The following is a 13,076-nucleotide window of genomic DNA, read 5'->3' as shown; positions in this document are numbered from 1 at the left end:
CTACTCAATAAAGATCTCCAATGGCGGCTGCTCCACCGCCCAACTCCGGCCTATCACTGTCAGTTGGAGGCGAAAACCGATGGGACGACAAGAACGAAGTCGAGGACGAAAAATGTGGCTTCTTAGTCGTAGCTCTCTGCCCCTGTCTCGTATGCTTCTCCCTAATCCTAATCGTAGTTTTCATCGTTCTCATCGTCAAATTCCACTTCCTTTGCCACACACCTCTCCATTCTCTGGTGTTCAAGAACAAATGCTGATCGAATTCGCCTCGATAGTTTTAATTTTTTGAATTTCATCATCTTTGAGTCTTGATTTACTTGCATGAATTAAGGGTTGGAGTTGAGAAGGGGGTCTTCTGATCTCGGTAGTAGTGATTTAGATCTAGATTTCGAGACATAACTGGTGATTACTTGCATGAATTGTTTCATAATTGGGTTTTGATGCGCTTTTAAACGGTTGATGCATTTTGGGAAACCAACATTTTTTAGCGTTTTTTTTTTAGTTCAGCACTTAGAACAAGGCGTAGAACAGTAAACTCTCTATAGGATGATATTGTCCACTTACTAGACTACCATACTGTGGGGGAAGATTGGTTGTGTCAATGAAAATCTGAGTATTGATGTTGTAATTCAGACCTGCAGAACAGATGAAGTAAGCCATTGGGGGTTTTGAGTTGAAGTTTTGTATAATGTGGTTGGGGTACAGGGTACCCTACTATCAAATGCTTGTTTTGACAGTCCCGGAAGGGCAGAGAAAATACTCTTTGAAGACTGAGTGTTAATTGGTAGGGTTATGCTCACACCCGATTTTTTAGAGTTTTAAGGGTTTGTTTAGTTGTGGCTGTGGATAAGAGTTCTAATTGAGGCTGGAAATTGTTTAATCTGATAAGGTTTACAATATACTATGCTTGAAGTTGTAGGCTTCTTGAGCTTTTTGAGGTTGTAAAAGCGAAGGATCTTGAAAGTTATACAATTTGCTTCAGAAATTCCTGCAAACAAACAGCTTTTCAATGCGTGGCTGAGCTTTGGTTGTCTGCTTGGTGCTGGATCACAGCGTTCGGTTTTCTGTGTTTGTTTGGATGAATCTTGTTCATGAACTGCTGTAGGAGATGGAAACAAATGGCTACCCTCCTGATGGGAAGACCTTTCAGGTGCCTTGAAGGATGAAACGAGTAGCAAAAGAAATGCAGGCTCGCTCATTGAGTTGATTACAAGAAGTTGACAGGTGATGTGCAGTTAAGACATATATCTTCAAATAAAAGTTCGGATGTTCGAATTCTCACCTCCACATATTGTTGATCTAAAAAAAGTTGATCGGCGATCCTTTGACAACATGTGAAATAGACATGGTTGAAGAGTAGCCTCAAAGGGAGCGGCCATTGCAAGGTGGAATGACCTTATTTTTCAGCCCATCAAACTGGTGTGTTTGTGTAATTGTATTGTATCATTCATTGCAGGCTGTATATAGTCAGAATCATATCTGTCATTTTCATTTATCAATTTAATTAATTATCCCAATTTTGTTTGTTCCCCACATTTTCCTAAATTTGCGTTAATTATACCATTTGTGCATAGACTCTAAAAGGAGAGGCAACAACCAAGTAAAATTTACGTCAAATCATGTTTTATCAATTATCAGATGGGAGTGAAACTTTCGTTGACATATGAATGTTTTGATACCAATACAATATCTGTTTTCCCATTTTCCCCCCTCTTCAAATGGTGATCACATAAATCAAAGTACTAACGACTATGATTTTTAATTTAGTGGTGTCACTTCGTCGTACTGATTAGAAGTCTCTTAGAGTGCCTTTAATACTAAATTCTTTTTTTCATGTCTCCTAAATTCGGGCCTCGGGGCGAATGTGAGAACCCTGAGTATAGGAGAACAAAGCTCTAATTCATAGTTATAAAAAAAAATTTTAAAAATATGATTTTTAATTTAAGAAGGGTCGAATTTTATTCATTACCTCTGTGGTTTTAATTCGAAGATTAAAAATATTTTGTTCTTAATACTTCTATTAAAGTAACAATTTAATTCTTAAATTTTAATATATAACAATTTGGGATATGTATTTTTAATTTTTTAATAGTTTAGTAATAGACTTTAGAGGATAACAATTAATTTAGTTCATGTAATTTAAATTTAAAATTTATAAAAAATTTTAGTTCTTAGTATAAAAATTTTCACTATGGTGAAATATTGATTTTTTATATGAAGATATAGCTTCGTAGTTTATAAATACATTTGGCCTAGTGCATTCACATGTAGATGTAAAAAATCTCATAAAACATTAACAAGATTTTAACATCAAATTCTTAAACAAAACAAACTAATTAGATGCTTAACACAAACTTTCCAATCTCCAAAGATAAAGTATAGAGTATAGAGGTCACTTTAACTTGGAATTAGTAACATTTCTTATATTGACAAGGGGTGAGCTTTTTCACTTCTAAAGACAAGGGTTGAGCTTTTTCCATGTATAATGACCACTACAAATCAAGTACCAACAATGCTAAATTGTTGCATAAAGTTAAACTAAATCATAACAAATTTGAAAGTTTAGGATTAGATTACATACCAAAAGGTGGACTAAATAGGGACAAGTATTTTTTTAACTAAAAATAAAAGAATTAAAATCACAAGCACATTTAGAAACATATGAAAAAAGTGGTGGTGAAAATAAATAAACCCTTAAAAGAAGGATACAATTTTACAAATTGTCCACAGCTACACTATAGGATACAACATAAAGTAAACCCTCCCTGATTTTTGAGCATCTACTCATCTGTATTTTAAAAGGTTATCGGTCAAACCTATCCTAAATTTAAACAGTCACCAACTCAACAATCCTAATAATAATACATCAAGCATCTATAAACCGAATGTCAAAGGTGTGTGGATGTATTTGCCACACATTCAAGGCTGCATACTCCTCCAAACACTCTTTCAGTTGAGCTTCGCTGTATCCCTGACAACACGAACCATTTCAGTTTTCCATAGTCAGATGCAGCTTTCACAAAAGAAAGTTATCGTGAATTAATCTCATTATGGCTTTTAGTGAACTTGGTATGACTTCGATTTGGACCATAGTGAATATCATTATTACGAGAATACAGATAAATACATTATTTAACAAATCCAAGCCTAGTTTAATGGATAAGACACTTATTACCTTTCCTAAAGTTAGGGGTCCATCTCCAATTTTGCACTCGTTTAAAGAAGAAAGAAAACAAGAGAGAAGTACAATATCGTACATAGAGCCCTCTAGACTAAACGATACCTTCCCCTGGTCCTAACAGTCATCATACTTTAAATGATTTGGAACTTGGAAGAAAAAAACAATGTCTTGGAAATTTCAGGGCTGTTTTCTAATTTATAACTTTACACTTGAATGTAACAGAGTCAGATGTATCTCCTCTTATAGTTCGGTCTATCAAATGTGTTCAATTGTGTTGAGCGTGATATAGGATTGCCAAATGCCAACTACTAAAAGAATAAGAATTGCAACTGACCTTCCTAGAAATCCAGTTAAGTGCGTGTGCATAGCTCACATCCATTTTCTTACTTCTGGCAGCTTCGTCACGCAAGATTGAATAGATATCTGAGATAGCATCTAGACCAGATTTTTGACGGTCATCTGAGTATAAAGAAAATTTTGACATCTGCATTAACCTCAGAGCCTCATCAACGTCACTCTGAGCCACGGTTTCAGAGAATCTAAGCCTTGCTAGAGCCTGTGAAGGATGAATTCAGTTCAAATTTTCATGAGTTCATCAATAATAATTACATGTGTGGATACCTACAATGACCTACATGGTTGGAATTTTTTTGGTACCAACTCAACTAAGCAGTACAAAAGGGTTCAGCTTCTGCTTAGGCAAAAACATTTCAACATAATTGGAACATAAAAAAAGTGGGGAAGCAATGATATTCCAATCCTAGCTATTTGAGTCCTATGGAACTCAATGACAAGACCAAGACCATAATAACATACGGAAGAATTTACAGGTTATTTCATATGAAAAAATGCAAAATAAGACTTACAGCTGATATCCGGAGAATGCTCAGTAGAGTTCTCACTGTGGTATAAGAATGGGGAGTATTAGATTTAGCTTCTTCCTGTCGAATGCTGGAATAGGCACTGGCAATGTACTCCTCCAGATCCCTGGGAACGTGAGGAGCCAATCTTCTTGCAGCTGAAATATAAGCTCTGACACAGCCACCAAAAGGAGAAAGTACAAATGGAAAAAAGTGAGAATTGAAGATGTTTTCAGGTCATAATGCATGAATTTCATATTCAGGTTTACTATAAACTGATACTTGATGATTGAGAAGAACAGCTATGGAGGCAATAGCTGCCTATTACAAAGACTCTATTTCTAGCGGAAACTTGAGAATCATGGCAGTCTTACATAATCATTGATATCAACAATAGAACTATAACACATTTGACAGACCTTTGGGAATCCTCAAAAAGGAAATATATTGCTTACAAATTGATTTTACAGAATTTTATAAGAAATCAAAAGATGAAACATCGATAATGACATTTTAAGCATGAGTCTTCTAATTGTGTGATTTCGTAAATAATCTAAAGCAACCATCATTTTATTTGAAATCATCACACTTCCTATTCTGTGATGTATGAAAGCAATGGTAACATTTACCGTAGAACGGATGATTCAAGTGGAGTGAAGCCAAGTGCAGGAGATTCTTTATTCTGATGGACATAAACAACATGCCTAGCCATTTCAAGATCATTATCCAAATCAGCTCGATCTAGGATCAACCAAAGAAGATCAAATCTTGATAATAGGGCTGGAGGAAGATTAATGTTCTCAGCTGGAGTTCTGCGGAGGTCGTATCTTCCCCTTAAGAGATAAATTTCAGCATAGTTAGTATGTCCATGAAACTCAAAAGAGAAGTTGTTGAGAGTAGAGAAATGCCAACCCAATAGAACAAGAGAATCAGAAAAATGGCCTACAAAAATCAAGAGGTAAGCAAGTACCATGCTGGGTTGGCTGCAGCAAGAATGGCAGTCCTGGCATTCAGAGACGTCGTGATCCCAGCCTTGGCAATACTTACAGTCTGTTGCTCCATGACTTCATGTATTGCTGTACGGTCAGATTCTTCCATCTTGTCAAATTCATCAATTGCACATATACCCATATCAGCTAACACCTGAGTAAAAGCCAATTTCACACTCATTGAAACTAGATGTTGTAAATGGTTGCGTTAAAAAACTCAGTTGTCATATTAGGATAAAATCTAGGGAAAACAAAGTACAAAGGTTGTATTTGAGACATGGAGTATGTGCCTCACCAAAGCCCCTCCTTCAAGAACCATCTCATTCGTTACAGGATCCTTCTGAACAGCAGCAGTTAGACCAACACCACTGCTTCCCTTGCCAGTTGTGTAGACTCCCCTGGGAGCAACATTAATGATGTGTTTAAGAAGTTGACTCTTTGCAACTCCAGGATCACCCATCAAACATATATGCAAGTCTCCTCTAATCTGCAATGAGTATGGAATTGTGCATTTAGTTCCATCCAAGAAGCGTTCGAGGAAATTTTTTCTGTCATATCAACGGAAAAGACTAGTAATAGAAAAAAGGAAGGAAAATACACTAAACTTTTCAAGAAAATCAGTAGAGGACCAATATTTTGACATATTGGTTGATTTCAGCATCAGAAATTAGCAAACATTTTTGTATGCATCAAACATTCTCGGATGTACTATTTTGTTCTTACCTTCATCCCATCTTTCAACTTTCTATGAGGAGCACCAACAAGGAGAAGCAGTAGAGCTTTTTTAATATCTTCATGCCCAAAAATTTCAGGTGCCAATGATCGGGCCAGTTTATCGTAAATATCACCATCTTCAGCCAAACGTGCAATTTGCTCCTCCTCATCTCCTCTAAGTTCATACCTGCAGTACAAAACAACTAAACAAATAAGGTTTATCCTCAACCAAGTTAATACAATAGATCACTTAAAAAAGAATGCTCGTTAGTTTGTTTTCACAGAAACACAAAAAGAAGAAAGCTGAGAGTAAAGCACACAAATTGTCATTAAAAGCAGATCATTGATGAAATCCATTTAAGTAAAAGGTGTGATTGAAGAATGGCATACTCCTCATATTTTTTCTTGAAATGAGTGATAGACATGGCCTCTAAGAATGTATCAGCAACCAAACCAGCACGCATTGCCCTGAAACCTGTATAAGGCATAGGAAGAAAAATCCCTGATAGTTCAACAACATCACCTGGAGCTACCTGATAACACTCGGGAAAAAAAAAAAAAAAAAAAAAAAAAAAAAAAAAAAAAAAAACTGGTGTGAACAAAAATTTCCCATATAACCATTATACAGCAAAAATATTGCATCAACACACATTAATGAATAGGTGTCAAATTAAATTTTTTGCCTACTGGATAAGAAACATAAATTAAAATCCTCCTCTCTAAGAAGAGAATGCAAACTTAAAAATTTTGTTTGGGTTTCAACAATTCAATTTTCTATAAAAACTCGTACTCAATTCATTGAAGTTTCACTATGACATAACCACTGAAACAAGATTATACCAGCATGATGGCCAGATCCAGTCAGCGTTTCAAGGTCACAAGCATTAGTTGCTAAGGCTAGATATAGATCAATAAGCAACACTAAACAAAAATCATAACCAGGCTAAGAAATGCCAGAGAGAATTTACTAGAAGAAAACCAACCTTCCTCGTTAATTCACCCCTGAGATGAACAGTCATTGATCGGGGAATATGACCTTTTGGAACATGCTCGGCTAACTCTTGAATTTTAGCCTATAAACCAGACACAACGTCATGCCTTAGGACCAATATGTATCAAGATATGAAATTGTAGAAGTAATATTTTAAGAAGTTAATTTAAAACCTCCTGAAACTTCAGAAATTTGGATGCTCTAAGTTGTAGAATTAAGTTGCCTTTCGTTTGGTTTGTTCTACAACGCTGAGAAGGACACTCAAATAGAGGCATGAAGACTCGAGCTGTGACCTCCTGTGAAGCAAAAAAGTGACTACATGAATCAAGAAATCAGTGAAAGTGAAGAAATGAAGTATCCAAGAGGGAGGACATAGAAGTTGAAGTTAAGGTGGCCATAGTAAAATTTAAACCTTTCTAAAAATCATACCGAGAGAAGGGCCAGACAATTTAAAAACTTAATGACATAAGTGATAATAGTACAGTAGCAAAATCACGATTCATCAATGAGGAAAGATATCATTTCATCGATTTTAATCCTTCTTAAAAAGAAATGGTAAGCACAACTTTTTAACAGTTTAGATGACCTGATATATCTCAAAACCACAGTCTTCACACGTATAAACTGCCACTTGCATCAATGGCTTAACATCTGAACAGCGTGTCACAATACCAGATATCCTCACAAGTTGGCCAATATTTGACGCTCTGACCTCTCTTATGGTAAATGGATGACCCTTTGTAGATGCTCTAATGTAAACTTCACTGCAAGAGGAATGATTGAGCATAAGGTAATTAAGAATGACAGAGCCGTTAAAGCAAATAGTAGGTCATAAAATTCAATAAAAAGATATTTGGGATGGGAAACCCAACAGATTAAACAGTAGCACCGGTACAGATACCAATCTATCAGCTGAGGTATGTACACTGTGAATCAAATATATACACTTGATGAAAATGCACCACCAAATACTTCTCTATAAGTAGAGTCATGTAAGCCAAAGAAGAAAAACGACAAATGGATATCACCCTTGGCCCACCAAGCATAAAAACTGAAACATCACCAAATAGTAGTACTAAGTCCAGAGCCAACTGGTCAAATTTTCAACAAACTTTCTTTAAAAGAGCATCAACATAATTCACATTACAGAAAACAAGTAATCCGTAAGATAAAATTAAAAGCATTTTTGTAGGCAACTGAAAAGTGACTAGTCATGCTTAACTAATTTTCAGTATACTCTGAGGGAAGAGACGTTGCAAGGAGCTCACAAGTATCGTTTGATTTCTGGAGGCATTCTTTGGCGTGGATCTGGGTTATCAACAGTATCCGGTCCATCATCAGACCTTTGTGTCATTAATATGTCATGATCATCGTCTACAAACGCCTCTGTTGGCTCTGGCATGAGCTCATCAATAGCATCGGCAAAAATTCCAATATACCGCCGGGTGTTTTCAGTAATACGTCTGAGGAAATCCTCATCCAAGTCCTTGTACTGAAATCCGATTGCATAAAAAAAATAAAAATCATGCTATTTAACTAAACAGATAGATACAATCGAAACGAGTAGGGAGTGAGAAAATCATACATTAAAGAGATCCTCGAGGTCGATTTGAATTGCACGGACTCTGCGATTTGCAACCTCTTGCTGAAAAATAAATCAAATCAAACAACACAACAAAAAATGTCTAAAGAAACAAACGTAGACCATCAGACAACAAGAAAACGTACATATCACAGGAAGTAATCACGATTTTAGGGTTTTGAAACTAAATAACTAAATGAATTTATGGTTGAAATAGAGAAACGCGAATGAACAACGTTGAATTATTACCAGAATGCTTAAGTACTTCGCTTCACCATTTGAATCGGCGAAGTTTGAGAGGAAATCCTTCGCGAGAACTGAAAAAAATAATTACGACTGGTGTTAAAATGCAATTTTCAGGCAAAATGGGCGGAAACCATAGATTTTGCTTACCTCTGTCGGCGGTGAAGTCCAGACTTCCGGTATCTTTCATGGCTCACCCCTCGCAGAATCAGAAGCAGAAGCAGAGAGAGGGAAATGGAGATTGCAGGGATGCGAATGAGAGTGCGAAGGATTTGGCGGCAAAAGATAAAGGAAGTGTTGTTTTGGCGGGAAAATAAGGATCGGAGAAAAATATTTAATTAAATAAATAAATTGCCCTAATAAAATTGAAGGAAACAAGTTTAGAAAAAAGAATTAGTGTGGCTGCTGGGATTCGAGCCCAGGTCTCCACGGCCACAACGTGGAATTCTCACCACTAAACTACAGCCACTTTGGTGACAAATTTTGTTTTGATACATAATAATAAATTTAGCCATCTTCTTTATCTGTTATCTAATTGTATGCGCAAGTCTTTATTTTTCTCTTTTTCTTTTTCATAACAATGTTTGTGTAATGGATAAGTAGTTCATTGTCACATGAGCATCTGTATACTCCTCCCTTTCACGTTAGGTTTAAATTCTCGTACCCCAACGTGTTGTACCAAAAAAGATAAACATAATCATTAAATTTTCTTATTCACGAATTTGATTCATAATTAGGACATGTTAGGAGTATAAGTCATTTTTTAGTTTGGTCAATGGAAATCCTGAAATGACGGTTCGATCCCGTCTTTGACTTTTATTAGGTACCCTTTCTCTTTGAGGTATTCCCCGTACATTTTAAAAATGATAAAATTGATAAACTTATATTTATTATTTGGTGAAAATTAGCAAAAATTTTGAGAATGACAAATGTTATTTAAGAGAGGAAGTTTTATATTTTATTATTCAAATCTATACCTGAGGAGTAGAACTCTCAAGTTGGATTTACATTAGTCACCTATATATTTATACAAATTCACTAGATGAGCATGCTAGGTAAGCTTATTATAAGATGATCTTATCATTTACCAACAATAAGGGGCTAAATTGAAAATATCGTCGAGGTTGCAAAATTAAAAGTATTACGGAATATTATTTAGATTCTAATAATACTTAATCATAGACACGACCCCTTATATTTTAGTCAATTATAAATTTGATTTTAAATATTTTAAAATCTTCAATTGTAGTCTCAATATATTACAGGTTGTCAATAAAGTAATTATGTAAAAGTCTCGTTAAAAATTGTTAACAAAAACAATTGAGGTATCATTCAACTATTATTGTATTAATATATTTAAAAAATGCGAACATACCATATTCAAATATGATTATCAAACAATAATTCAACAACACATCAATTTTAGATGTCGACAAGTTTTAGTAAATTTTTGTATAACTTGATTTAATTGAGAATTTCTAAGTGAATTTGAGAATTTAAGATTAAGGACCATTTATATAATTATCCTTAATTACTTTTGTATGGTTAATTAAATAAATGAAGGAAGTGTCGTCTTGGCGGGAAAATAATGATGGGAGACAAATATTACTTAAATAAATAAATTGCCCTAATAAAATTGAAGGAAAAAGAAATTAATGTGGCTGCTGGGAGTCGAGCCCAGGTCTCCACGGCCACAACGTGGAATTCTCACCACTAAACTACAGCCACTTTGATGTCAATTTGCGTTTTGATAAATAATAATTGTAAATTTATCCATCTTATTTATCATTTTTTAATTGTGATCTAATTGTATGCGCAATAATCTTTATTCTTTTTTTTTCCCTCTCGTAACAATTATTTTGCGGTAAATGATATATACTCCTCTGATTCAATTTTCTTATTCATGAATTTGATTCATAATTAGGCACGTCAAGAGTATATGTCATTTTTTTATTTAATCAAGTAAATGTTAAAATTGATAAATTTATATGGCTTAATCTTTGGTGAAAATTAGCATAAATTTTGAGGACAAATGTTATTTAAAATAGGAAATTTTATCATTTATTGTTCAAATCTATACACAGCGATGACAACTCTCAAGTTACATATTGTCAATTAAGTAGTTAGGTACGTTAAAAATTGTTAAAAAAAATTGATGTATAATTCAATTATTATTCTATTAACATATTTGAACTCGCGAACATGTGCTACTGGACCTATCTATCCAAATATGATGATCAACCAATAATTCAAGGACACGTTAGTTTTATGCTGACATTTTTTAGTAAATTTTGAAAATTTCTAATACATTGAAAGTAAATTTGAAAAAATTTGACAGATTAAGTACCATTTTGTATAATTACACTTAATTACTTATGTGGTTGCTAAATTTATTTTAAATTTATATTTACATGTATGTGAAAAATATTGAGATTAAAAAAATTTGATAGGAGAGATTAAGATATTAATGTTAGATGATATCTCAAATATATAGAAATATGATTTTTTTTTTCCTCATGAGATAGGAAATATAGGTGTTTTTAGAGTAAGGATTCGAGCCTCTCGATAATATACTATTTTTAAAAATCGATATACGGAAAAAAAAAGTTAACTATTCATGTAATCATATTTTTCATAACTATATATGTTTATATAAAAGATAAATGAAAAATTATAAAGTCAAAAATGAATTTACATTAAAAATGGATGGCTTAATTTCTCACCTCACAATTGTTGGACTAAAAAAACTGGTTCGAATGGAACGATCACAATCTTCGTGCTAGTATGTACAACTATAAATGATTTTGGGTTGAATTTTGCATAACTATTTATTAGATTATAAATACTAAAGTTTTTAAGATTCAACGAAACCATATGCAAGTATTCAAACTTCTACAATTAGAGAGGCAAGTTAGGTCCGACAAAATTTTTTTTTCCTTCCAAAACAAATTGTGCCCAACCTTTTTTTCCATCTCTCTAAAAGAATTATGTCCGACCAATTGAATTATGCACAAATCAACATAATTTTTAGTGCATAAAAAGTGAGTCGGATAAGGTAGGAAAGATTTGTAACACATCCATTAAATCATTAATTCGACAAATATCAATGTATTAAAAAAGTTAAGAAAAACCTCATGATTATTTTCCTTACTTTTATACACTCAACTTAATACCAGTAACAAAACTCAACCCCAAACCTAAAATTAGGTGAAAAGAATTAGAACTTGATGGATTTATATCTCAATCGTAAGTTCAAAATTTCGTTAATAATAAGTATCTAGGCGAAGAAACAACATTTTTAAGTGTTTTTTTTTTTTCCATTTCACAAAACCAAACCTAACCTTTCTAACTTAAAAACACACACTCACAACCTTTCTAGGGTTTCAACAGAAACAGAAAAAGAAAAAAAGGATAAAAATTATTAAAAAGGTCCGATTTGGAAGGAAATTACTCTTACTCAGTCCTCGTACGTGCGACACTCTTCCGTCTCCGGGTTGTCCTTACAGAAACTCTCCAGCGGGTCCCACTCCTTCTGCCGGTCACGTGCGTGGCTAGCGGCGGCGCTCAGCTCCTCCACCTCATCCCACGCCGCCGCGCACTCGCCGCTCGCCGGATCCTCCGAGCAAGTCTCCTCCGCGTTCTTTATGCTCTCCGCCACCTTCTCCGATATCCGGTCCGGGGCGGCGCGCACCGGTCCGACGCTAAGTCGACCGGCGGTCCAGCTCCTCCACGGGTAGCTCAGCCGGACCGACGGATCTAACTTCGGCGAGTCGGTGAGTTTTGCCAGAGATTTTGCGGCCGCCGTGGTCGCGCCGGAGATGGCTGCCATTTTGAAGTTTTCCGGTGGGAAAATCTGATCTGAAACTGGAGCGGTGGGATTGGATAACTGATAAGTGAGATTTTTTCTTTTTCTTTTTCTTTCTTCCTCTCGAGATATATAATTGGGGAAATTGGATCACGCAATGCGTTTGGGGAACACATATTTCTTATCGGATGAGGGCCAATGAAAAAGCCCCACGTCACTGGTTTTGTCATATTATGTGGATTTTCTGAGATGCTGGAGATTATTCTAGAAATACTAATTAAGATATTAGTTTTTTTTAGGGATAATTAAGATATTAGTTAACTATAAAATTACAAATTTATTTCGCCAGCATTGAATATTATGGTTTTCTTTTTCTTTTTGATATCGGTTGGCCAGGTAGTCATCGAAATTTGAATTTATTTTCTCTAATTGTTGAATATTGTGGGTGTATTTAATTTATGTAGATTAAAAATTTTAGGTTAAAGTAATCTCAATTAAATTTAGATTATTTAATTTTTGATATTGTACTCTCAATTTTGTTTAATTGGTCCTATATTTCTAAAAGGACAATTTTGGTCCACCTATTTTTAAAAAATGATCCTTTTAATTTCTATTTGTACAATTATAATGTAAATATTATTTGCAAAAATAAGAAAGCGGGCTTTTTAAATCAAAAAATCGACTTGAAATTTAGTTAAGAAAAAAAAACTA

At 34.5% G+C, this 13,076-nt stretch overlaps 1 protein-coding gene, 2 non-coding genes and 1 pseudogene across 3 annotated transcripts; all 4 read right to left on the bottom strand.

Annotated features, from left to right (window-relative positions):
• Window positions 1-2,662: 2,662 nt before the first annotated feature.
• On the bottom strand, window positions 2,663-8,880 carry PRL (Minichromosome maintenance (MCM2/3/5) family protein). Its single transcript, XM_022296038.2, has 15 exons — window positions 8,711-8,880; window positions 8,567-8,634; window positions 8,321-8,380; window positions 8,004-8,227; window positions 7,322-7,499; window positions 6,909-7,031; window positions 6,728-6,817; window positions 6,135-6,277; window positions 5,754-5,931; window positions 5,326-5,517; window positions 5,012-5,184; window positions 4,671-4,874; window positions 4,048-4,213; window positions 3,516-3,737; window positions 2,663-2,971 (listed from the first exon to the last, which is right to left on the bottom strand). Exons 1-15 carry the CDS (start codon window positions 8,748-8,750, stop codon window positions 2,867-2,869), a joined length of 2,166 nt encoding a protein of 721 aa, XP_022151730.1. The 5' UTR covers window positions 8,751-8,880; the 3' UTR covers window positions 2,663-2,866.
• A 77-nt stretch (window positions 8,881-8,957) lies between these two features.
• On the bottom strand, window positions 8,958-9,029 carry TRNAH-GUG (transfer RNA histidin (anticodon GUG)). The gene has a single exon. It is a non-coding gene; the product is annotated as a tRNA-His (tRNA).
• Window positions 9,030-10,216: 1,187 nt separating this feature from the next.
• Window positions 10,217-10,288, bottom strand: TRNAH-GUG (transfer RNA histidin (anticodon GUG)). Its single transcript has one exon. It is a non-coding gene; the product is annotated as a tRNA-His (tRNA).
• Window positions 10,289-11,763: 1,475 nt separating this feature from the next.
• On the bottom strand, window positions 11,764-12,491 carry LOC148208863 (calvin cycle protein CP12-1, chloroplastic pseudogene; annotated as a pseudogene).
• Between the last annotated feature and the right edge of the window lie 585 nt (window positions 12,492-13,076).

This window comes from Momordica charantia (assembly GCF_013281855.1).
Source record: "Momordica charantia cultivar OHB3-1 chromosome 9 unlocalized genomic scaffold, Mcharantia_2.0 BLBB01000009.1, whole genome shotgun sequence".
In the NCBI taxonomy this organism is placed as follows: Eukaryota; Viridiplantae; Streptophyta; class Magnoliopsida; order Cucurbitales; family Cucurbitaceae; genus Momordica; species Momordica charantia.
This window is presented reverse-complemented; position numbering and strand designations above follow the sequence as displayed.